Raw genomic sequence first — 25,709 nt, 5'->3', positions numbered from 1 at the left:
CTCTCTCAGTATTACAGCAAACACCCTCGTATTGCCCCCACTTAACTGTACTTCTTTCATTAGCTGCATGTCAATAATCACATTAATCTGCAGACTTCCAGGATCGTAAGGCAGTGAATCCCTGTCAACCAACTACATTTTCAGCAATTCTGCAGTTAAACCAAATTTTAGTACTGTCACATTTTTAATTATTCTACTTCTATCTAAGTAGAACAACAGAGTCTCATTATTATTTCAATTTGATGATCCTGTGATCATCCTTGAGGTTTAATATCTTTTGCATGCCCTAAGCCACGTTTTCCTCATCTACAAATGGTGGGTTTATAGCCTGTTGACGTCTTCACTTCATTTGAAGAGCTCTCCTTGTATTCTATACATGAAACCTTTATGAGTTAATATTGTAAGCATATTCTTTCAATTTGTAGCTTGCTGTGGCAGACTGAGTAATTGATGCCTGACCATCCACAACATAAAAATATCGTTCTAATTCTGGGAATCAGTGAATACAGAAAGGGGACTTTACAAACATGACCAGCAGTTAAGGACTTAATCCGGATTACTGAGGTAATCAGAGTGTAACCATAAGGTCATTAAAGCGAGGCAGGTCAGAGGTGAGCCAAGGGGAGCGGATATACTTCAGAGACCAGCAAGGCCCCAAAAGAAAAGCTGTAGACTCGAGAAGAGGTAAAGAAATGTTTTAGCACCTAGAAATTTACAGAAGAAAATCTTAATTTTATGCCTCTGAAACCATTTCAGACTTGTAGCCTCTAGGATTGCAAGACAGTGAATTCTTGCTAAGTGACCACATTTTCAGTAATTTATTATGGCTGTGCTGTTTCATTGTCTCTACCAACATGAAGTTTAAAGAAAATAAACTCATCCCAGCATGGGTGTTTGGAAGAAGGACCTTCAGAGATAACTGAGGCTAAATGAGGCCTTAAGAGTGGGGACTGAATCCAGGAAGAATGTTCTTTATAGGAAGAGGGGACACGTTACAGCTAAGGAGCTCAGTTCCTCATGCCATGTACACAGCTCTCCCACCCCTGCTGCCTGAGGACTTTGCAGTCCCCAGGAGCCAGAGGGCAAGCACCAGAGGCAGCTGTATCTTCCACTTCACTTCCCATATTCCACAGTCATAAGATAAACAGGTATTTTTTCTTCGTAAATTACCAAGCCTGTGATATTCACTCAAGTGAACAAGACACAGATTACAAGTGGCATAGACTCATGTTTGTCCCTTCTCTTTTTCTTATTAATTTCTGCTTTCTGTGTCTAAAGAGGACTATCCTATTCTAGTGTCATTGGGAGAGTTTCCTGTATTTTCTTCTAACTCATAAATTTTGTTTTTCATGTATAGGCTGTGTTTAGAGTAAAAAACCTTAGGTACTGTTTCTTTTTCATGTGAGAGGCAACTGTCTCCATAACATTTAGTGATATTACATACACTGTATATTAAATAGAACAATTCATCTTAATTCTGATTCTATTTCTTGACTGTATGTGTCATCAGAATCATAATTTCACTCCAACTTCTCCTACAGGTTCTTGTTACCATGTCTCCTTGGATTTTCTGCTTGTAGTTCATGGGATAAGAATTGTTATTTCAGAAAGCCAAACTTCTATGCCAGGCCACCATGGAGACACTGTGGAAGCAAGCAGCAGACTTCTGCTCCCATGGTGATGTAGTAACAGGCTGCCCAACAAGACACTGGGCCAACATTTACTTGTCTCAGCTTGGCAGGCTGGAACTCACCCCTCTAACAGCCAATAACTGCTCCGGTACCCTATTCTCATATGGTTGCCTGTTAGTCTTAAAATAGTCTGTTTAGCTTTGAACATCAACAGAGGGCAATGATAAATGACGTTCCCCATCATCGTTCAACTTTCAGAGCTACACAGAGCATTTTAAGAGGATGAGATCCAAGCCCACAACAAATCCAAAGTACAGCTCCTATTACGCTATGAGTTGGGGAACAAGAATGAACCGTATATAGGTAATATGTGTTTATATTTGGTAGGACTAGATCATTTGCCTACTTATTAAATAACGGAGCCCTGATTTTTATAGCCATGGGCAAAGCAGAGGGGACTATAGGTCACTGTCTTAGTTAGGGTTTGTATTGTGAAAAGACACCATGACCTGATGTGGGAGTGTCATATATCAATCTGTTGATTTCATTGGTTGAGTAATAAACAAACTGCTTGGGCTCATAGCTTAGAACATAGGTGGGTGGAGTAAACAGAACAGAATGCTGGGAGGAAGAGGAAGTGAGCTCAGACTCGACAGCTCTGCCATGCTCTCTGCTTCTGGGCGGTTGCGGGGATAGCTCTGCTCTCTGAGGCACACGCGATGAAGCTCCGACCCAGGACGGACGTAGGCTAGAATCTTCCCGGTAAGACCGGGGCTCACAGATTATTAGAGATGGGTTGATCGGGATATCAGAATTAGCCAGTAAGGGCTAGAGCTAAAGGGCCAAGCAGTGTTTAAAAGAATACAGTGTCCGTGTAATTATTTCAGGTAAAGCTAGCCTTGAGGGCAGCGGGGTGCTGGGGACGCAGCCCTGCCGCTCCTATTTCAACAATGACCACAGAAACTCTTATGAAGAAAACATTTAACTGAGGGGGCAACTTACAGTTCCAGAGGTTCAGTCCATTATTATCATGGTGGGGAGCATGGCAGCGTGCCGGCAGATGTGGTGCTGGAGAGGGAGCTGAGAGTCCTACACCGTGTGGGCAATAGCAAGTTGACTGAGACACTGGGTGGCATCGTAAGCACAGGAAACCTCAAAGTCCACCCCCATGGTGACACACTTCCTCCAACAAGGTCACACTCACTCCAGGAAAGCCACGTCTCCTAATAGTACCACTCCCTATGAGATTATTGGGGTCAATTACATTCAAACTATCAGAGTTACTCAATTCAAAACCAACTTAATCGTCTGTACCTATAGTTCAGACCATAGTCTGAACCTATGTGTCCATGGTTCCTATAGTTCAGTAGCTATGATTAATGGCAAGGATATTTACAAACAACAACAAGAACACAAAACAAAAAGAAAAAGAAAAAACAAAAACTAGAAGTATAGAGAATAACCATTTAGGGCAGACAAATTGCCTTGTGGTTCTTTTGTTGCTGTGAATGTTTTGTTGCCTATGATTAGTTTGTTTGTGTCAACAGACGCAGAATCATCTGGGAAGAGGGAACCTCAATTGAGAAGATTCCTTCAAAGGACTTGCCTGTAGGCAAACCTGTAGGGCATTTTCTTGATTAAACATTAATGTGGGAGGGGCCTATGCCAGTGTGTGTGGTGCCACCCCTTGAACATGTGGTCCAGAACATAAGAAGGATGGCTGATCAAGGCCATGAGGAGCAAGCTAGTAAGCATCATTGCTTCGTGGCCTGTGCTTCAGTTCCTGCCTCCAAGTTCTTGTCTTGGGTTCCTCTCCTGTTTCCCCTCAATGATAATGTGTGACCTGAGAGTTATAAGTTGAAATAATCTCTGTAGCACGAGTTCTGATAATAAAAGCATGGAGTCAGATATTGGGGGAAATGCTGAGAGATCAGAGAGACAAAGGCACAAAACCACAGCCACCTTACCTCTCAACTTCCCAGTTGAAAAGAGACTGAGTTCCTCTCTCCACCCAGGTCTGGACAGACCTCCACACCCCTATGATTAGCTAGTGGCTAGCTCCGCCCTCTGATCTTCAGGCAAGCTTTATTTCTACAAATAAGATATCACCACAAAACTCTTTCCTACTCGTGGTGTTATGCGACAGTAATAAAAAACAAACTAAGACATGCTTCAGACATAGGGTCACTTGTAATTATTTAATTTGGATCTTAAAGGACATGGGCAAGAAAACAAAATGCGTATTTGTTTCCGCTGAACAGCACAAAATGGAAAGTGATAAAGTACACTGGCGGAACAAGAGGGTAACCTCGTGAAGGAGACCCAACAACAGGGCAGGGACTAGCCTGCACTAGAAGGGAACACAAAGGATGCACGTAAGAAATGAAAACAGCTCAGAGGGAGAAAGTTAACAAGGATTCACAAGGTTTGGAAGGGAAAATGAGGAGAGGGAAGAGAATAAAATATAGTATAATATCCAGTACTCAGCTGTTGACTGGATGTTTGAAATCACAAGGTAGAGTGATCAATGACAGGTTGTAGTACAGGCAGAGAGGGATGGTAATGACGATGGATTTCAACAGAACTGGAGGATAAAGAAGAACAAATCTAAGGGGAAATGGGGTGCCACAGCGCTTCTGCCTATGATGTACTTGGAACCTCATGTAGGTATTAGGGACAACGGGACAACCAACTGCTGCTTTTGCTACAGGCTTGGAACTGGCTACACTGGCTGAGGTGAGAAGTGGAGTTACGACCACAGAAACCTCCAGGTAAGACAGAAAGTGGCAAGGACAGGTATCTGGGAAACACACTCTGGGGGTACAGGAAGAAGAGGACATCTGCATTTCACCACACAAGATCGCTAAGCTATCTAATTCTCTGTTGTCTTTTATTTAGTGCTTACTAAAAAATCTGGTACACAATAATTAATAGATGTACAGTAATATGAATAGATAAATGTAAAATGAATGTTCAATAATATTAGTATTTTGCAGTAATATTTCTATAGAGAATTCAATCACTTTAATCATTTCCCTCCAATCAAAGCATAACAAACAACCTTTAAACTTCCTTCTCTCAAATTAATAATTACAAATTACAGTTATGCCCTCTATTCCCGGAGCCTGCACGCATGTCACAAGCAGTGTGCTCGGCCTTTCTGTCATCAGGTTACTCATACAATCATTTCTAAATATAGAAGGCTATAGTTTCAGCAAGACACTTAAGCTTCTTTAAACTTAACCGTTGATCTCTTTCATCTTAGAAAAACATCTGGTAGTCATCACCAAGCGCATCAAACACGGTTGGTAGAACTCTTCCAGAGAAACCACCCGAGGAAAGTGGCTCTGAGGTGACTTTGAAACTTACACCAAGGAACACAATCACACCTCGAGCGGAGCTGATGGGACCTCTGGGCCTCGGTGCACTTTCCCAATACCACCTGCTCTACTTTTCTTTTTTCTCATACTGACACAAAACCAAGGAATCTCCCACAGTAAATTCTATAATAAACCTAAGAGGGAATTAATACTATATTCCATTTTGCACCATGCTCTTCATCTGATAGATCACCAAACCTCCTCTGGGCTCTCTTAAGAAAAAATGCCAACAACTGGCTCTGTGACAAGGGCAGAACAAAGAATTCACAGAGGTGTTTTAAATTTCCCTGTCTCATTGCCTAAACTGATAACACAGACAACCTGAGTTCCAACGGGGAGTAAGACTGTTTGAATATTATCTTGTCAATTGTACCAATGCTGGGAAGGAAGGAGAAAAGCCAGTTTTCCCAGTCCATTGGCGAGTCTTAGTCTTAAAATGATTTCAGCCATGGAAGAGAAACAGACACATGATGTCTTTCTGAACACAAGCATCTTGTGTGACTCTGGTTGGATTTTAGTTTTTCCACTCTTCCACTATCATGAATAGTCCTGTCCCTGATCAAAGATCCAGTCAAGCCGGGCGATGGTGGCGCACGCCTTTAATCCCAGCACTCGGGAGGCAGAGGCAGGCGGATCTCTGTGAGTTCAAGACCAGCCTGGTCTACAGAGCTAGCTAGTTCCAGGACAGGCTCCAAAGCCACAGAGAAACCCTGTCTCGAAAAACCAAAAAAAGAAAAAAAAAAAAGATGATCCAGTCACCCTTGTCCACCAAGACACATGACAAACGTGAATCTACAATCAATGCTCAGTCTGAGATGGAAGCCACTCAACTGATCTGTGATTGCTGAGACAAACATGAAAACAAAAACTATAAACACTGTCAAAAAGTACTAAGATTCTGGGACATCTGTGAAAGTTAAAACACATTCCCTCTAACCATATGAAAACTTGGGATGACAGAGTTCTTTTACATGCCCGCTATATTTGTTATTAGTCTATTTAGTTGCACTAGAACTAAAGCTGTTAAAGGTTTGAAAATACCTGATATAACTGGTTTCTTTCTGAACTGTTGAGAATCGGACAAATTAAGAGACTGTCTCTGGTCACATCAGTGGAAACCAAATTAAAAACAATGTGGAAAGAAGGCAGGAGAGCACCTTCCACTATGAAGTTATTGCAACACTACAGATTACACACCCCAAGACCTCAAGACTCTAACATCCATCTTTACAGGCAGAGGTTAGCCTGGATAAAACTGTCATTTGAAGAACACAATGATCCTGTATGAAGATTAAGTCTTAAGGCTCTTCAATATGATACCATTATGGAACCAGGCACCAGGTCTTAACATGTTTGCAAAACTTCAAGCAATAGGCCGGGTGGTGGTGGCCCACGCCTTTAATCCCAGCACTCGGGAGGCAGAGGCAGGCGGATCTCTGTGAGTTCGAGGCCAGCTTGGTCTACAAGAGCTAGTTCCAGGACAGGAACCAAAAAGCTACGGAGAAACCCTGTCTCGAAAATCAAAAAAAAAAAAAAACCAAAAAACCTTCAAGCAATAGCCTTGCAAGCTGCAGCAAAGCCAAGCCAATAGATTACCTTATACATAAACTTAACACCGCTGGATAGAAACATTTCCTACAATGAATCAGGAATCACTGGGCTGTGGCACAGGCACATATACAAAAAGGTCTCTCATCCTAAGACCAAAGTGGAGGGACAAAGAAAGCAGACAAGATGGGGTAACAGAAGATCAGGGTCTAGGACTGTCCAGAGAAAGGGAGCATGGACACTATATGTGACTGGACCTGAAGAGACAGCTCCTTCTTAGAGAATTGGTTATTTCAACATATCTTATACCAAATAGTATCCTCAAAAACTAGCCTTCTGGGGACTAAATCAGTTTCACGTGTTCTTCCTGATGGGCAGAAAATGTCCTGCACACACTATTTTAGCAACCCAGTCATTGGGATCTACCTTTATACAGATTGCCTAAACTTTAGTTGATTGAGTTCTCCAAATTAAAGATCTTATAAAAACCTTTTTTAACAAAGTGCCTTCATCTTTTGTTTTAAGAGTTAATGAACACCAAGCATTGTCTCTGTTGATGTATCCAGTGGAATTTCCTTAAAATATAAAATCCCCTCCTCTGAAAATATGGATGGCTTTCCAATGCTTTTTCAATGCCATCAAGACCTGTATAACAAAAATCACACTTTCTGTTTCTATGCCTCTTACTGGTTTAGTTACAGACAGGAAGCATTAAGAGTCATTCATACTTTTGAGTTAGTGTCTGTGGGGCAAGTGAGAGCCACCAAGAAGTCTATTTCTACTCCTATTCCTCAGCCCACATGCTATTCTTAGTCTGATACCAAGAATACTCTCTCCAGGAATGCCTTGGAAACAGGATGACTCTGCTAAGGTTTGAGATCAAAGGAGCTGAGCATGGGCATCTTCCCATCAGCTCTGCCGGAAGGTCAGTCACTCCCTCTATCATCTAGGGCTCTGCATCAGTTCTGTGGACGTCTTAAGCTTTGACCTACATATCCTTGGAGAACCATCTTAATAAGGACGCTGGAGTATCACAGACTCTCATCACTTCTGCTGCACAGACCCTGGAGAACAGCAGCCCAGAGTACTGGTCCTGGCTTTCTTACATCTCTGAAGACATGTGTGGTAAAGAAGAAATTATTTATTCTATAAACAAGGGCCTCCATGGGGACTCAAATAACTCTGCATAGATCAGGCAGTAAAGTCCTAGCTTCCTGCATCCGAGATGAAAGTCAATGCCAATGGTGCTCCAGACCTTGTCGGACCTTGGAAACCTGAGTCGCAAACTATTCTATGACTCTAATACGATGGAAAGGTACCAATTACAATGTAAAGGTAACCATGCTATCCTTTTTTATAATTAAGCAGCTATAAAAACTTTTGAGTATCTCATTTAAAACTTCAGTGGCTTTATAGAGTCAATTTTTCTGTTCTTGTTGTAGTTAACATATGCAAAATTGCCAATTTCAATCAAGCTGAGGAAAAGTACCAAACCTAGATATAAGCACAAGTCTACATTACTCTAATGCATGGAGATCACATTCCTACAAATCACCTTGGCTGGATTTCATGTGTGAACCTCGATCTCCTAATAACAAGTAATTAAACTACTCCTGTTTTGATAATTTGGCATTTCCCATTGTAATATCTCTTCTAATTTCACATTATAAACTATTCTTCAAAGAGATATGCCTTTCATGTACATTATTGTACTTAGGACTTGTTAAGAATCCTGTGAGGTAGATACGATCACTCCTGGCTCCTTCGCCGACAAGCAAGCTCAATTTCAGAGAGATGACCCAGTTTGCCTGGAGTTACAGACCTGGGAAGCGGTGCAACTGGGCTCAAATCCTTGCCTCTAATTCCTGCACCCCAGGTACTTCAGCTGTGTCTCACAACTATGAGCTCAGTAGGTTACTCACGTAGTCAATGGGCTTGAGAGCTCTGACTCTAGCTGACGGGCAGCCACAGGAAGTAAGGTCAACGTAGAGGCCTTCTTCCAGTACACACTGATGATAGAAGACATCTTCTTGGTAATACAGGAGCCAGCTATAAAAGAAGCAGTAGGACACTCAAATTACATTCCATCCTTAGGCTGTCCTGTCATCCAGCTGTAGAAACTAGGGTACCGCAGTCATGGTGCAGGGCTGTACTGGTCAGTAAACAGTGACTACTCTTGTTCACTTTCTGCTTACTATGCCCCAGGCATGAGGCACAGACCTCATTTCATAGTGTCTTCAATAACTGTTTAAGCTGAAGATACAAGTTCATCTTCACAATCAACATACTATACTAAAGGTTATAAAAGGTAGGCCGATCTTTCCCAAGGTTCACCAATTAAATGGCAGATCTGAAACCTAAAATAAAAAGACATCTGCTTTATACTGAAGACATCTGTAAATTTAGTGCCTTCAAATAAAAAACCCTGGGATCAAATTATGGTGATGATTAATCAAAGGGATTAAGTTATTTTGGGGAAACGTTCTAAAGCGTATCTGTCACTTTTATATCAGATAGCTAAGAGAAAAAACAATTTAAAGTGAATCCTTCGTGTTGAGTTACATTCAATACACCACATACCAAGATCTTGGTTAAGGACGCCCTTTTCAAAGGAGGAGCTGAAGGGAAAAAATAATTAGCTATTAGTAATTTAGCTTGGGTGTATTAAAAATGTTAGTACTATCAGTATTTTACCTAGACCAAGTTAATTCTATATTACCATCGGAATGCCAGGTGGTACTGCCATTTACTGTCATTTTCTCCTGTGTGATGAATACTTAATTGCCGACATTTATCAAGGGCTTTAAATGTAGTAGGCAAGAAGCTAAGCCCTTCATTTGCAGTATTTTATTTAGTGCAGTATGGCTCAGCGACAGAGCACTTGCCTAGCACAAGTGAGACCTTCTACCACCAGGATGACAAGACAGTCCTTGGAGGACTGTCGCCTTTGTTCATGAGGAATCAGGATCAGAGAAGACCATTTCCTAGAGTTACTTTCATAGCTGGGAAGGAGTTGAACTGGATTCATATCTAGGTCTCTCATAAAAACTAGGTGCTCACATAATCTCCATGGTTCTAAAATTCTTTTCATTTAACTATAGTTTAGTACTTATACTTCAAGCATATAAGGGCATATGTGGCTAATTTTTCCTCTATTTCAGCATCAGGAGAGAAAACAATGACTTTCCTGTAGGAAAAATTTAGCACTTCTTTTTACCTGATAAATGAAAATTCACCTTGCAGAATTTTACCTTTGTGGAGAAGAAACTCAAAACCAATTAATGGTAAGAAAACTATTTCAGGTCCTCGCTACATATTTCTCTCTGACAACAGAGTGGAAGATAATCTTTCTGAACTTACAGGACTTTACCTTTTAGTGTTATAAAACCCTCAACCCTTCAGAAGTAAATCTAAAAACAGCAACAACTGTAGAAGAGATCCAATTAGAAGAGTGACAAGGAAATCTGGAAGGAAAACACGGCTTGAATGAATTGGGATGAGTAGTAAACAAATCTTAAAATTCTGCAGCTTTAATGGAGGACAAGCAGGTAATGAAAGGACATGAGAAGGGCACCGGCAATTGAAAAGGGAAAAGCAATTGGGAAAGGCCACCACCTAATGGCTAAGGGATAGTGGGGAGCAAACATGCCATCCACTCAATGCCAGCAATCTTTTCCAATGGTGAAGGCTTTCACAAACTCGTTTAAGGGAACAGTGGGAGGGAGGTGATGCTGAAATAATATATACTAGACCTAATAGTATGTAAGTTTTAACATATCCTATAGAACAAATAAGTATCATCTGTTGGCTCTGTTTATCAAAGTCCTACAACCTTTGCAAGGGTCAGCAGACCACAGACTATGTGCCAAACAGTCCCATCATTTATTTTTCAATATAGTCCACATCTGAAATGATTTTTAAAATTTCAGATGCTTTTTAAATTAAAAAAAAAACCCACTACTTTCTACTTTTTATGTATGTCATACGTATTCAGTGCAAATCTCCATGTGCATCCATGAAATATCACCACAATTCAGCTGTTCCTATTCAATCATGTAAACCAGTGGCCACTCACTTCTGTGATACCATGACAGGGCAAGGCACCAGGAACAGAGCTTGCCAAGCCCATGGAGTTGAGGGGACTTTACCATCTTGGCACAGAGGGCAATGGATAAGACAACTGGCTGAGTACATGTTGGCAGAGGGGGAAGGACAAAGAACAAGTAAGGAAACTGAGACCAGCTAATGGAATAAGCCCAGAAAAGGACGAGGTGAACTTGATCTGCGTTAGCGACGACTAGGAATAAAGGTTGACAGAAAAAAATAGTAAACTGAAATGTGTTGCACTGGTCTACACAGGCTCAAAGAAGAAAGGGAAACTGACAAACACCGGGGATTCTAAAGAGCTAATAGGTAGACACTGGAAATATGGGAAATGTAACCAAACCAAAGACTTAAAAATGGGCAAAATAGTAAATATTATGTCATGTATATTTTATTACAGAAACAATAGACTATACTTTAGCCCAAGGAATCACATACAGTTTCACATGTAAAAAAGATTGATCATATTGTTAGAACTGGAAGAATAAAGGATTTAAGGTGTTTTTTTTTTAAATGAACAAATGACAAAAATATTTCTGCTGTATGATGTGGTGGTAGTTCCAGAACCCTAACTCCAAATCTAGCTCCCTTATTTGGAAAACAGAGAGATAAACTATTTTAAGCAAACAGGAATAAGATATCTTTCCTGGACAAAAGTAGTGGCTATTCTGTAGCATTTTATTATCATGCTGTACAGTACACATACAATAAACATACAACATAAACATTAATCTTAGAAAAATAATCTAAGAAAATATTGAGAAATAAAACCATTAAAAGGCTCCCAAAGTTGAATAGTCAACTTTTTTATATTTTGTATAACTTGTATAACTAAAATTACAAATTCACCAAGACTAATATAGACTAGCTAGCAACTGATCAGTGCTTTAATAAAAAAGAAAGAAAGAAAAAAGAAAAAAATTACTGTGAAAGAAAAAAAAAAAAAACCTCTGCCCTTTGTAAACTTAAAAGAAATTTGGTCTTAGGTAAGAGCAGAAGAATCAAGCACACTCACCAGCCACGGAGAACCTTGAAGGAGGACGGCGAGAATGAGGTCAGGTCAGAACACTCTTTTATAAAATCTATGCACTCGCCTTGGAAGCCTGCTTTACTGAATGCTTTGAGCTGTGGGAACATAGCAGTAATTGACCGTGAAATGGTTGTTTAACATCATCACAAGCAAATAAACTTTAACACGCTCATAAACGTTCAGCAGGATATTACATTTGTGCTTTATTATCAGTCAAGTTATGTGAAGAATGGTGACATTCTTCTTAATGCGCCTTTATTTCTTCTTACATGTTTATGAGAATGACATTTCAATATTTATCATTTTCATCATCGTTTGTATCAAACTGTGTTGGATTAGTCCCTGATTTATGGTGAAGAAAAAGAGGCATCTGTGTCATACATTCCAGGTTATGGCTTTAGTTTTCTGGTAAGAATAATTAAATGTACAGTTTATAGCTGAATATCATACTCATACTATGTTTTTCCTTGACTTTTTGTCAAGGTAAGACAATGAAATCCTAACTAAAACTCTCATGAGCTTGAAATCAATAAGTTGCATCTCTAGAGGCCTTGAATCTAACCTGAGCAAGAATAAATTAATGAGTCCTATAAATAAATATTTCCTAATCCTCTAAGACTCTAACTGACCTGGCCCAAGGGGCATACTGCACTGTCATGCTTGCATGGTAGCAAGGAATACATCGTAATAAATGACCTGCACATAGTCCTCCTGCCCAGGCAGCCATCAGAAACAAGCCTCCTTGAGCCATATTCATCTTCCCAAGGGACCTTTAACCGGATATGTTTCTTGGCAATCCCTTTCTGCCCTGACTCTGCTTGGTTTGATACTGAAGATCAGCCAAAAGACAGGAAGTGAGAGAGAACGCCATTGCTCACACCAGTGTTCCCCTGACCAACTGTGGCTTCTTTCACAATGGGACTTCCTGTTGAGAAACCACACTGTACTTGGACCGTCAAGTACCAAGGACTTCTCAGGAAGAAGATCCACGATGTTTCAGGCTCCTTCCCAGGTAGGACAGCAAGAAAAGAGGAAGTTCCAAAGAAGACATATATTTCACAACATACATAAAGATCCATAAGACACGAGTCACAAACTTCCGAAAATGTAGAAAACTTCTTTGCAAACACTATCAAACTTCACAGAACAAACTGGAAAAACTACATGAAACTGGATCTCACAGATATTCACTGCATGTGTTTCTGATGTGTAGAGTCCATTTTTCATATATTGATGGATTTAATGTTCATTTTCATTCAGGCTAGAGATGTTACTATCGGTACAAAACTTGTTCAGCATGCATGAGTCCAATCGCAGCCCCCCCCCCTCCAAATAACAACAACAACAAAAAAAACAACAACCACACATCAACATTTCACTGTGAAGTAAGGAAATGTCAAATTTTACACACCAATAATGAAGGTGTGGGACAGTTCAGATAATGCAGGTATAACCCCCTTCCAGTCATTACTTTTCACACACAGAGGAATTTAAGTTTATATAGAGTATTTTGATATATTAGTTTTGGGCACACATTTAAAAACTGGGTTCAATGTACATTTGAGTTTACTTTTCTTTTACCTCTAAAATGAGAAGTATATGGTTAAGAAAACACTAGATCAGACCTACAAAATAATCGCCTCATTATGTCCACCCAATCAGTACATCAGAATAGAACAAATCACAGTAACATGATGTAGGTGGGTCTTCTGTCTATGTGTTACTTTCATTGGTTAATAAAGAAACTGCCTTGGCCTTTTGATAGGCCAGCCCTTAGGTGGGGGAGTAGACAGAACAGAATTCTGGGAGAAAGAAAGCTGAGTCAGACAGACGCCATGATTCTCTGACCCGAGACGGATGTAGGTTAGGATCTTTACTGGTAAGCCACCACCTCGTGGTGATACACAGATTACTAGATATGGGTTAAATGAATATGTAAGAGTTAGCCAATAAGAGGTTAGATATAATGGGCCAGTCAGTGTCTAAAAGAATACAGTTTCCATGTAATTGTTTCGGGTGTAAAGCTAGCTGGGTGATGGGATGTGGCCTGCCGCTCCTTTTACAGTAACACTCTAAAAATGGGTCTGGATCATCCACAAAAGCACTCTTGGGCTATCAGAAGGCAACTCTAAGCTCAGAAGCTGCAAACAATTAAGTTGTAGTTTCCATTCCTAATGAAATTAAGTGATGGAGGTGTTGAAAAATTAAGGTTGGAAGAAACTTAGCTACACAAATCACTAAAGTATTTCCCTTTAGACCTTAATGGGCAATGGATCTATAAAAGAGCCCAACGGGTTGCTTAGAAACTAAGCAAATAGAAGAACAAGATACTAGGTATCTTCAAACTTCAAACATTACCATGGACCATGTGGAAATGTGTCTATTCCGACCAGTCTCCTTCATGGAAGTATGCAGAAGCAAGACAATGGAAAGAGGAAAGAAGGGAGGGAGAAAAGGAAAGAAAATTCTGCCACTTGATGACAAGGTATTTTTCTCATACACTGCCATATTTTTTCCTTGAGGCAGAAATTATCACCAACACTTTATGACTAAGATTTTATAGAACTATATTTAACTAATTTTCATTTATGATTCACATGAAGAAAATGTAATAGGGTTGGTCTAGCTTGACAAACTAAAAATCCAGTAACTAAATTATTGACCAAACACAGAAGACCTGCTCAATTTATTCCACAGAATCAGCAGGGACTTTCAAGGTAATTTTATTTAAATTAACACTAAAATAATTTTTAAGAAGTTCTCCTCTCTAATATTTCCTCTAACCATTTTGACCATCTTCATAGATACATGAAGACTGTTAAACAAACACCACTTTGTTTCCACCTTCAGTTATAGCCAACCTAAGTCAATTTCTCAATCAATTAATACTATAACAATTTTATAGTCTTTCTTACCACCCAGACAAGATTTTGTTTAAATAGGTCTTCCTTTTGAGAGTTAAAAAGTCCCCGTATATCAGTGGTTCTCAATCTTCCTAATGCTACAGCCCTTTCAAACAGTTCATATGGTGGTGACCCCCAACCAGAAAATTATTTTGTTGCGACTTCATAGCTGTAATTTTGCTACTGTTATGAATCTTATAGTAAACTCCTGATATGCAATCCCCAAAGGGGTCATGAACCATAGGCTGAGAACCACTGCCCTATGAAATAGCAAGCAAAGCCATCATAAACCCCTCTCACTTCAAAGGTCACCGAAGCTAACTTACCCAACAGAAGAATTTACTTGGTTTATTTTTCTCTGCTACCATTAAGTATGGGGTAGAATAAACAGTTCTGTATTTCAGGAATTATAAACAATTATATTTGTAAACAGACTTCAGAATGGTCCTAAGGATCCAAGGTAACTGATTAGGTCAAAGGGCAGGATGGATTAGAATATTGCCTCACTATAACCTCCCCTAAAAAGAAATTAACTTTTATAATATTCAATCTAGTAATATGACATTCCACATGTGCTAAGTTGGAGAGATAATGACAAAAATCTACACTCTGTTTAGGGTTTCTTTTGTTTGGGGGGAGAAATAAAAACAAAACTAAATGCCACCTCCACGATGGAGAGTTCTACTATGCCATGTGACTCTCTAGCTGGTAATCAGACTTAGTGACGGGTCTGTGTCTCAAGAGAAAAACACTCTCCACCATAAATGCTGGTTTCTTTTAGTATAACAAATATATATTTTCATGCTTACAAAACTCCCAGCAATCCTATGTTTATAACTCTATAATGATATATATTACTCTCTGCACATTTTCTAGATTTATCCCCCACCTTGGGTGACTTAACAGTTTCCCTTGAGATAATTAATGTAAAACAAAAAAAAAAATCCTTCTTTGACTTGAACCCTGAAATATAACTGCCTCCTTACTTGGACAGGAAAATACCCTATGTGAACACTGCCAAGATTTGCTTGTTTTTGTCTAGGTAAATATAAACAGTAAAATGGCCTAACCCAGGGGTTCTAATACTGCATAAACAAAGAGGCTTTGTACACACAGGACCACGCATCAGCTAGCGTACACTTGTCAGAAACGCTCATTTCACAATAACTGAGCCACAGCTAGAAAAATGAAGCAAAGAGATTTCACTGGGCGTCTTCTGCTGCTTCCCTCTTCCAGCTGATCTGGAAGCACTATAAAGAAAGGCCGGCAACCTGCCCCCAACAATAAAGTTCATTTTAACAAAGAGCAAAGAGTTGGAAGAGGAGAAAAGAGCTCAGAAGAATGGGATGTTTAATCTGTACTAGAAATTCAGAAAAGAAAAAAAAAACAGCTTGAATTAGCCCTCTTTACCTATACATGCTATTTTGATTCATATAAAAACATGAGCTTTAAAAATCCACAGCTGGAGGTTCCCCAAAATCCAAAATAAAGTTTCTGGCAGGAAGTATCTCTAAATACAACTTCTCTATGTTCAAGGAGAAACTGTTTCAAAAGGTCTCAGCTAACTAGAAAATAAAAAAACCTCGGAGCACATCCAGTGAGTAGAACATGATTAAAGTTGGCTGAGCTGAAACGGACAGGCGTTGACAGGAACATGGGAGCTGTACACACTCAGCAGACTTCCACCATATACGGTCGTGGATGTCACTGCTCACCAATCACTACATGTGGCTTTGGACAGGGGGTTTTCTAACCAGGCTATTTTTTTTTTTTAGAGAAACAGGGAAAGCAGTGTTTTTCCTCTCCTGTCTTTCTCTTTCATTGTGTTTCTGTCCCTATCTAGGTCCTTCTGAAAGCAGAAACTACAGGATGTCTCCTTTCCTTCCTCTAGCTGTATGATAATGACACTGACTTAAATTCAGAATCTCAAGTTTTATGTTCATTCATGAGTAAATACATGCAGAATTATTACAAACACTACACAGAATTATTACAAACACAAACCAAACGCAATTATTAGACCTTAGAATACAATAAACCAATACTAGGCTTTGGTGTCTTATCCACACCCTTTTGAACCATAGACACACATACACATACACATACACACACACACACACACACACATATACAGAGAGAGGGACAGAGACAGAGAGACAGACAGAGAAATGGAGATAGAGAGAGGAAGAGGCGGAGGTTTAAGGTTATTAAAGTGTTAAAAAAAAATCACACAAGGATCAGAAATCCACGTACAGGAAAATGAAAAGGCTCAGTGTAAGGGTGCTTGAGCTCAGGGAGGAAAGATTCTTGGCACCAAGCTTGATGGTTTGAGTGTGAACACGGTAGGAGTGAACCTTCTCCCACAAGTTGTGCTCAGACAGACACACACATGCACTGTGGCAGGAGAGCACACCTCTCCCAAGAAAATAAGTTAGCACAGTAAAAATGTTTTCTAAGCATGTATTCATAGTAAGCACAGTGTGAGGTGTTGGGGGGGGGGTGCTGCTGCAAGTTCTCTGCTCCCAGGAACACGGAGATATGTGGTACTGAGAGAGCTGACAGCAGGCAGAGGGGGCTATAGGAAAGACCAAGAGGCACGGGTTCCAACGACCCATTGTGGATGCTGTGACAAACATCAGACAATCCCACCAACATAAAGGACACTCCTGTGCTCAAAGACACAGAGTTCAACAGGAACTTGCTTTGTCACATAGGCACATAAAAATTATCTCAGGGAAAGATTTGAGAAAGTGTAAATGCTTTTGGTAAATACGGCATCAATGATAAGAATATTTTGAAACATACCAAATGTGGAGGCTCATTTATCCCAAGTGGTTCCTGAAAGACATATTAAAATATTTTAAAAATTGTGTCATATCATCTTAGCTTAGCTGGCTTCAGAATGTTTTGAAAATATCCCTAGAAAAAGATTTTCATGGTCTTGCCAATTTACTAAATTCCTTCATCTACTTATGACCCCTTGTGTCCCAAATAACCTATGGAATTTTCTTGGAATAATTTTAGTATTGTAGCTACTCAAGAGGAGAGCATCCAGGCACATTTTAGAAAGGGCCTCAATTTCTGACACTAAGGAACAGATACCCAGGTCACTCTGTGGTTCTTCTCATTTACACAGCCACAGTGTCTGACACTTTGTGATTTTGCACACATCTTCCTCTCAATGGGCTTCTTTCTGCCTGAAGAGCCCCCTTAAGAATCACCAGTGTCCTTTCTTTCTGCAAGGTCTTAACCCTCAGAGAAGAGAGCGCCCTTCCCCCACCTTGTCCAGCATGATCTACACACTTCATCTTCCTATTAACCACACTATAATGAACTGCCCATCAACCTCTCTCCCTTTAAGAGATCACGAGCCATCAGTGCAGTCATACTCATCTTGTATCTCCAGTGAATCGGCATAAGAGTATCTAACAAGACAGAAGTATGAAGCTAAGCCGCTGAATGAATAAACTGGTTCTAGTACAGGGATGCCTCAAGAATGTGTCTACTAGCTCCCTCTGCAATCAGTAGAAATACATGGGGTATTTTATTTACTGTGTACAGAAACACAAAAGAGAATCTAAACCTGACCACTTTCAAACAATGCTCCACACAGTCACTGTATCCCGTCAAATGCTTCTGGTGTCAGTCTGCCCCCCACTTCACTTACCAGCTGGATTGGTCGGATTGACAAGATTGTATTACTTGTTCCTCCCCAATCAAAAAAGCATTTGTATTTTCCTTTCTCTAAAATGTACTGATCTCCACAGAAGAACTTCTGGCGGTAGGCAACCCATCTAGTAGGGAGAGAACAGGAGAGGGGTAGAATCGAGGAGCTCACAGCCTTACGCCCTGCCGACTACCCCAGGCTCTTGAGGTAAGGGCTACTTACACGCCACTCTTCACGTGAATAGATCTGGTTTCACTGCCAAAGCCGATTTCTTCTAGGTCCGAAATTTCCTGATTCGTAATGTCGATGAACTTCCCCCTTTCCAGGTCAGACTCAAACAGTGTGATGGCAGACTCTATAAAGTTCTGAAAGGAGGCGGGAGGGCTGTTTAAGAGAACGTATGTGACACAATTCATACAGTCGGGATAATGTTCACACAAATGATTCCAGGAAGAACCTTAATAGCATGAAATACAATGATGTAATCTCTATCCCAATATCATTTAGAGAAAAACATTAAGCCTTTATTTGCTCTAATCTAAACCTCTAGAATTAGATGCATGACATTAATACTCATTACAGGAAATAAACTCTCACTTGAGCAAAATCTCACAAGGCTAAGTGAAAATACAATGGACTGTGAGCAACAGGAGGCGCAATTTTATGTGCCTTAAATACAACTGAGCTTTAAAGAGGTCACTTGCTCAAAAATCAAAGTGAGGTCAGGAAAATTGTAAAGTTAATACATTATGATCTTACGAAAACTTTAAACAAAAAAACATAATCAGCTAAAGACAGAGGCCACTCACAGGAGCAACATTAACATCAAATACGTACATTCCTAATTTCACTAGTAAATTAAGAAACTTTAAAAGGACTAGATGTAATAGTGTATTACAGCCCTCCAGGAAGAGACTTAAATAATATATGATAAAACATACATGTTATCAGCTGTGTAGTGGTGGCACATGCCTTTAATTCCAGCACTCGGGAAGCAGAGGTTGGACAGATCTATGAGTTCAAGGCCAATCTGGTCTAGAAGAGCTAGTTTTAGGACAACTAGGGCTATTATATAGAGAAGCCCTGTCTCGTAAAAGCAAGAAAAAAAGAACATATATGTTATCAAAATTGAAAACTATATTGAACAAAAATTTCTATTTCTATCCAATGATAAACACTCTTGACTATAATTTCTTTATCAACATTTCTTTTTGCATATCTGTAATGTCATCAATATTGATGATGACATCGTCACATCACCTGGGGAGACAGAATGGAGGGCACGTGACTAGTGAGGAGCGCAGAACTCAAAGGCCAGCCCTGCACCCATGCACACAGGTAGTGCTAACTGAACTGAATGAGCTCTCAATTGTTTTTATTTTAAAAAGGCATGAACATGAAAGTGGCAGGTGCATACTGGAGACGTAAGAGGAGTTGGAAGGAGGACATGGTAAGCAGTTAAGATCATAAACTTGTTCATTTCTTTTTTTCTTTCTTTTCTTTTATTACTATTATTATTAATCATTATTTCTTTTGGTTTTTGGAGATGTGATTTCTCTGTGTAGACCTGGCTGTCCTGGAACCCACTCTCTAGACCAGGCTGGCCTCAAACTCAGAGATCTGCCTGCCTCTGCCTCCTGAGTGTTAGGATTAAAGGCGTGTGCTAACGCAACCTGGCCAACTTTCAAGGATTTAAAAATTGCTGACCAAGAGAGGTCAAATGTTCTATCAAACCTCAGAGTAAAAGACAACAGCTTTTGCCTAAAATTTTTATCACAAAATAATTTCTAACCCACAACTGAGTTTCCAATTCTATCTCCAGAAAAACCTTTGTAATTGAGAGCTACTCTCTTCATTTATTTCACATGCTCCATTAAAAAAAAAAATAAAGGGTTCATGCTGGATCAGCCAATGTCCCAGCTCTTACTAAAACTTCATTTCTGGAAGAGGGGGACTTCATTTCTAAAACACATTTCTTAGTTTTTCTAATCTCTGCTTTTACACACACACTCACACACACACATACACATACTCACACTCACAGGCACGAATACAATAAATAGGCTATATGAGGAATGAGACTTCAATAACCTGTGATCACTTTACAGGAACCTCCCCACCAGAGGCTCCCTCCCAGACACAGACACACCCCTGTTCCTCCATGCTGAAAGTGCCCTGGCCTGATGACAGCAACTGTGGGGTCCAGTGATGGCTGCACTGGGCTCAGGCTGGAGCTTGTCAGGAACCAGCATCACCAATGACCAACAAAACCAGATCTGACCCTAAAGGAAAGGTTCAGGGCAGTGCTCAGTCACTGTGACTGGTTGTGACCTCTCCTCCCTATTTCTCATGACTCAAAGTCCCTGCCTCTCTCTCTCTTGTTCCTCTGGTTCTGTGAGTGCCTGTCATTTACTATGTCTTGAAATCTTAGGACTGGAAAGCACAGTAAATTGAGATGTGCTTTGGATCACTGTTTCACTGGAGAAGGATGCAGAAAAATACATTTACATGGGTGTTGTCTATCTGCCCTTTCATTCAGAAAGGTTTGTGCTAGCAGGGCTGTGCCTGACTTGAGCAAGCCCAAGCACACGTCACATTGTGTGAGCAGGAGGGGAGCAGCTGCAGCCAGGAGAACCATCTGAGAAATGGTCTGGAGGCTCAGGCCATGCGTGACAGTGAGGCCTGAAGCTAAGGAGAGGAGCAGCCTCTTACACAGGAATCACTACAGAAAGCGCGGACTGAGCTTACAGGATAATGAAAACGGGCTCACACACCTTGAGACTTCTACATTGTCTCCCATCCCTAAAGCCTTAGCAGTGGTCTGCAGAGAAGGCCCAAGTGGTGGAGCGCCCCCTTTCTGTTTCCTGCTTTTATTTATCGCTTTTCTGGCTTTACAGCTTCTGTTTTCCATCTTTTCCCAGTTTCTTCTCTCCCTCTGAACCACTCGCCCGGTTTTGTTCCATTCTGCGTTTTTCTTTCAGACTTGTCAGACACGTGGTATCAGACCCAGCTGACTGGCAGTATTGAGGTAGTAACCCTGACAGTCAGAGCTGGGGCTCAGAGCCAACCTGTGTGCTCAGTCAGGTGCCAGCACTGGGTCCAGTCTCCTGAGTATGAACATCTAGATGTCACACAGACAAAATGAGGATTTACATGTGCAAAAATCAGGCTGGGGGTATAGTTCATGGTGGAGTGATTGCACAGCATGAATCAGACCTTGGGTTGGACTCCCCATCACCCAGAAAACCCCCCAAACAATGAAACAAATCACAGAAGTGCCTTGTTCTAGAGATGAGTGGCAGACGCTTGCAGCCATGTCTGGGGTCCCCGTACAATTTCTAGGTTACCACGTCCCTGATAATCTCTGCACTTTAAGGCACTGAATTCAGGTGCAGGTAGGTTAGCAGCTCGAGGAGGATGGACAATAGGGGACGGACTTCAAAGGCTATGTTCTAGTTTCTATTTGTTAAGCGCTTGACTCATTCAGTACAGTCTCAAGACTGAGAGCCGCCCTAAGCCTGGAGATGCAGCCCAGAGCTCTGCATTATGATGACTTTTAAATTCCATAAATGCTCTGGGCTGATCCAGCCAGTGAGCTCTGAGGTTATGACCCTGGGTGGACACTGTGATCTTGGAGCCAACGGAGTCCTGCTGAGTCTGTTAACTTATAGTGGTCTAACTCCACCTGGGTTCAGAGGTCTGAAGACATACCCTGGATCTGGCAAAGAGCAAAGTCAAACAGCAAAAGTAAATCTAGACAGGCAGCTAGCACAAAACTGAAGGAAAACATGCACGCGGAGCACATTTTATTGAGAACGAGAATGAAGACACAGCCTGAACTGCACTGCATGCCTTTTAGCATTCTGCTTTCTTAAAGAGCAATCAGCTACACGTGAACATCTGAGTGACTCATTTGGAACTGGGAACGCATTTCTCCTGGTCCTCTTCAAATCGCTAGCTGGCACAGTTCCCATTATCCCAGAGGAACATATCCGCTATTTGACCTTAGCAAGTCCAGAGTGTTCCGTGTAGTGCAGCCAGGATCTCTGAACTGACACCACACGACACAGCTTTCCTGCCTGTTCACAAGGAGGTTTCACATGACTTTAACTCAGACGGGGACCACCATGCTTCCCCCTCCAAAACATGCGTTTCTCTGATAGAAGAGCTGCTGTCTGGGAAATGTGAGACTACTGTTAGAAGTGAGAGCAGTGTTGCTCTTCACTGTAGAAGCTTTACTTTGAAAGATAATCACGTTCTTTGAAAGTGTATGAATTTCATTACAGATATCCCAGCCTATGGGGAAAGGATACGTCAGACCAGGGTCACAATCACACCACCTTCCCATTTATGGGCCTGGCTCAAGGATACACAATATTTCAAAATGTAACTTGAACACCATGTCTTTAAAGATGTTTGACAATGTATACGTACATTTTAATGCATAGTTCTTTTAGTATAAATCTAAAATTTAAATCTAGAAATGAATAGTTTTTTAAGTATAATTAATTTGAATGTACATTAGTGATAGACTTCTAAAAAGTATCTGAAAGTCATGTAAACATGTTATATATGTGTACCGTCCTGACAGGTGACCCTATATGAATACTTACCAGTGACTTAACAAGCCTAATAAGCCTTTGATGGAATGAAATCCTCTTTTCTGCTGTGAAGGTTCTCTTTAAGGCCATGTATTTGTTATGAATATTAATGTAAATATCTGATATGTAGGCTATCTGATATGCCAACTCTGTGAAAGGGTCCTTCGACCCTCAGGTTGAGAACCATTACTGGAGATACTTCAAAAAAAAAAAAAAAAGTCCAGAGGGCTGCTCAGGGTGACACGCCATGTTTGATAAGCTCCAATATCCCAGGAACGCTGTAGCATCCATCCATCATCTCTCTGGCTGCCTGGAATTTTGTGATACTCCAGACCTCTCAGCTCCAGCATCACCTCTCTCTTAACTCCTACTTCTTCATATAGTCACCAAAACACTCTTCCTAAGCCACTAATTGTCTAATGTCCAGTGGGCCTAAAAGTTCACCAGTGACTCACAATCAATTCAGGAATGAAGCTGAACTCTTCCTTGGCCCTAGGCCTTCATTCACTTACATCCTGAAATAACACAGCTAACATACATCTCTAAGCACATACCTTATTCGCATGAAAGTTTCTCAACTTTGACACTGTGAGAATCTGTGGGCCCTGACATTCTTTATTACTACTACTGTTGTTGTTGGTGGTGGTGGTGGTGGAGTGTGTGTGTCTATGTGTGTGTGTGTGTGTGTGTGTGTGTGTGTGTGTGTGTGTGCATGTGCGCACACACGTCAGGACAACCTAAGGGAATCAATTTCCTCCTTCCACCATGTGCATCCTGGGGATTGAACTCAGGTCATCAGGCTTGGCAGCAAGGACTTTTACCAACGAGCCGTCCTAGTAACCCATCCTGTTATTCTTCATTGTTGGGGAAGACCTGTAACAACACAGGGTTCCAGCAGGATCTCCTGGCTTCTACCCACTAGATGTCAGTAGATCCACGTCCCCTGAAATATCAACAATCCAAAACATCTCCAGATAGTGTCACATGGATAAAGATCACCTTCAGCTGAGAACCTATGGCCTAAACTCTCAACTTCACCCATTAGCGCGGTCCAATCTCTGTTTTCCTTTCATGCAATCTGTCCAGCCTGGAAACTTTTCACTCCAGTGACTGTGAGCAGGAGCTTCAGCTAAGCCGTCATCTGTCCTATGCAGTTCTCTGTACTCCAAGGAGGGAGAGCTGACCAAAGCCGTCATCTGTCCTATGCAGTTCTCTGTACTCCAAGGAGGGAGAACTGACCAAAGCCGTCATCTGTCCTATGCAGTTCTCTGTACTCCAAGGAGGGAGAACTGACCAAAGCCGTCATCTGTCCTATGCAGTTCTCTGTACTCCAAGGAGGGAGAACTGACCAAAGCCGTCATCTGTCCTACGCAGTTCTCTGTACTCCAAGGAGGGAGAACTGACCACATGACTCTGTTACTGATGTCTGAGTACTCAATCTGGTCACAGTCTGACAATGCTAGTTATCTCTACGCTACCTTCTATGCTGCGGGCTCTGGGTGTTGGTATGGGAGCCTCTGGCTACTACATGCTGTGTTTATCACAATACACCTAACAAAGGAGGTACTCAAAACTGATGATGGACTCAATGGATGAAAAAGTAAAAAGTAATCCCGGTGTAGTGGTATACACATTCAATCCCAGAACTCAGAAGGCAGAGGCAGGATGATCTCTGGGAGTTCTAGGCTAGCCTGGTTTACAGAGTGAGTTCCAGACAAGTCAAGGCTACACAGAGAAAGGCTGTCTCAAAAACTAAAGGAAAATAAAACTGTAAAATATAGATATTCGATAATAATCACCGCAGGCAAGAAAAACAGGCAAGTCCTGCTCAGTTGAATACTCTCAGGTGCTATGACATCAGGCTCTATCAGAAATCATGTCTCATTTTTATGAAAATATAAAACATGTACGAATTAATGTTAAGAACTCACAGCTTGTAGGTACCGGAAAGACATGATGGGGCCACTCAATGCCCCACAAACACTGCTATCTTCAAAGTCTCCTTCTTCAAGTAGGAATTGCTGGCCTTTGAAATGTTCTTTTTCATAGGCAACCCACCTAGAAATACAGGAGACTCAAGTGAGCCACTGATAAACCTAGTTTTAAGAAAGCAAGAGAGAAAAGTACGATGACAAGAAACAAAGTTATTCGTCCAGTATTCAAAATGACCTTGTTTGTTTTCAGGTACAAAGATGGGCAGATGGTACGCATCTCGTGGATCAATAATTTTTATAGTGTGGAAACGTTTCCCAACAAAAGGTTAATTGTAGCATTGCAACAGAGCAAGCTCATTAAGTGTTTGTGAAATGACTAGTACCATGTCTCACCATGGTCAGAGAATAATTTGCCAAGTAGAAATAATGCAAAGTACACACAACCGATGAGAGAAGTTTCAAACCCGCACTGAAATCCAAGGAAATCATTTTCATTATGCTGATTAAGCCCTTCTAGAACCAAGAAAGGACTATTTTATTAATCATTTACTCAGGGTTTAAGCCAAAGGAACCCTTCACCCAGCTGCAGATAAAAAACAATACAGGGAGGTTTCCCAAAGAGCTGGAAAAGACTACTGAGCTGGAATCCTGTATGTTCAAAATGTCTGTCTGTAAATACTTATGGGTGGGAAAGCTTCATCCTAGCGTCTTATCAGTATCATCGTGGAAACAGGAAGCATTTCTGTGGAGTGCTTTCCAGGGACTCAAGCTTCCTGAGTCCTACTCTCACAGCATCAGGAGACACTGATGAGCACTACAGGCTTTTAGACTCGGCTGGGAACCTTATCTTTTTATAAAGATTACACCACGGTACCTAAGGCAATGTGAGCATAGATGACTCACAAAATGTG

At 40.9% G+C, this 25,709-nt stretch overlaps 1 protein-coding gene across 2 annotated transcripts in view; it reads right to left on the bottom strand.

The window, feature by feature from the left end:
• Crybg3 (crystallin beta-gamma domain containing 3) overlaps positions 1–25,709 on the bottom strand; it is a 115,712-nt gene that overhangs the window by 20,856 nt on the left and 69,147 nt on the right. For both annotated transcript variants that reach the window (XM_026787042.1, XM_026787046.1), the window contains exons 12-17: positions 24,796–24,922; positions 18,486–18,628; positions 18,264–18,390; positions 17,402–17,434; positions 11,679–11,788; positions 8,482–8,608 (exon numbers count right to left, since the gene is read on the bottom strand). In XM_026787042.1, coding sequence (XP_026642843.1) covers positions 8,482–8,608; positions 11,679–11,788; positions 17,402–17,434; positions 18,264–18,390; positions 18,486–18,628; positions 24,796–24,922 — 667 coding nt within the window. The remainder of the gene's footprint in view (positions 1–8,481; positions 8,609–11,678; positions 11,789–17,401; positions 17,435–18,263; positions 18,391–18,485; positions 18,629–24,795; positions 24,923–25,709) is intronic.

Source organism: Microtus ochrogaster, chromosome 2 (assembly GCF_000317375.1).
Source record: "Microtus ochrogaster isolate Prairie Vole_2 chromosome 2, MicOch1.0, whole genome shotgun sequence".
Lineage (NCBI taxonomy): Eukaryota > Metazoa > Chordata > Mammalia > Rodentia > Cricetidae > Microtus > Microtus ochrogaster.
This window is presented reverse-complemented; position numbering and strand designations above follow the sequence as displayed.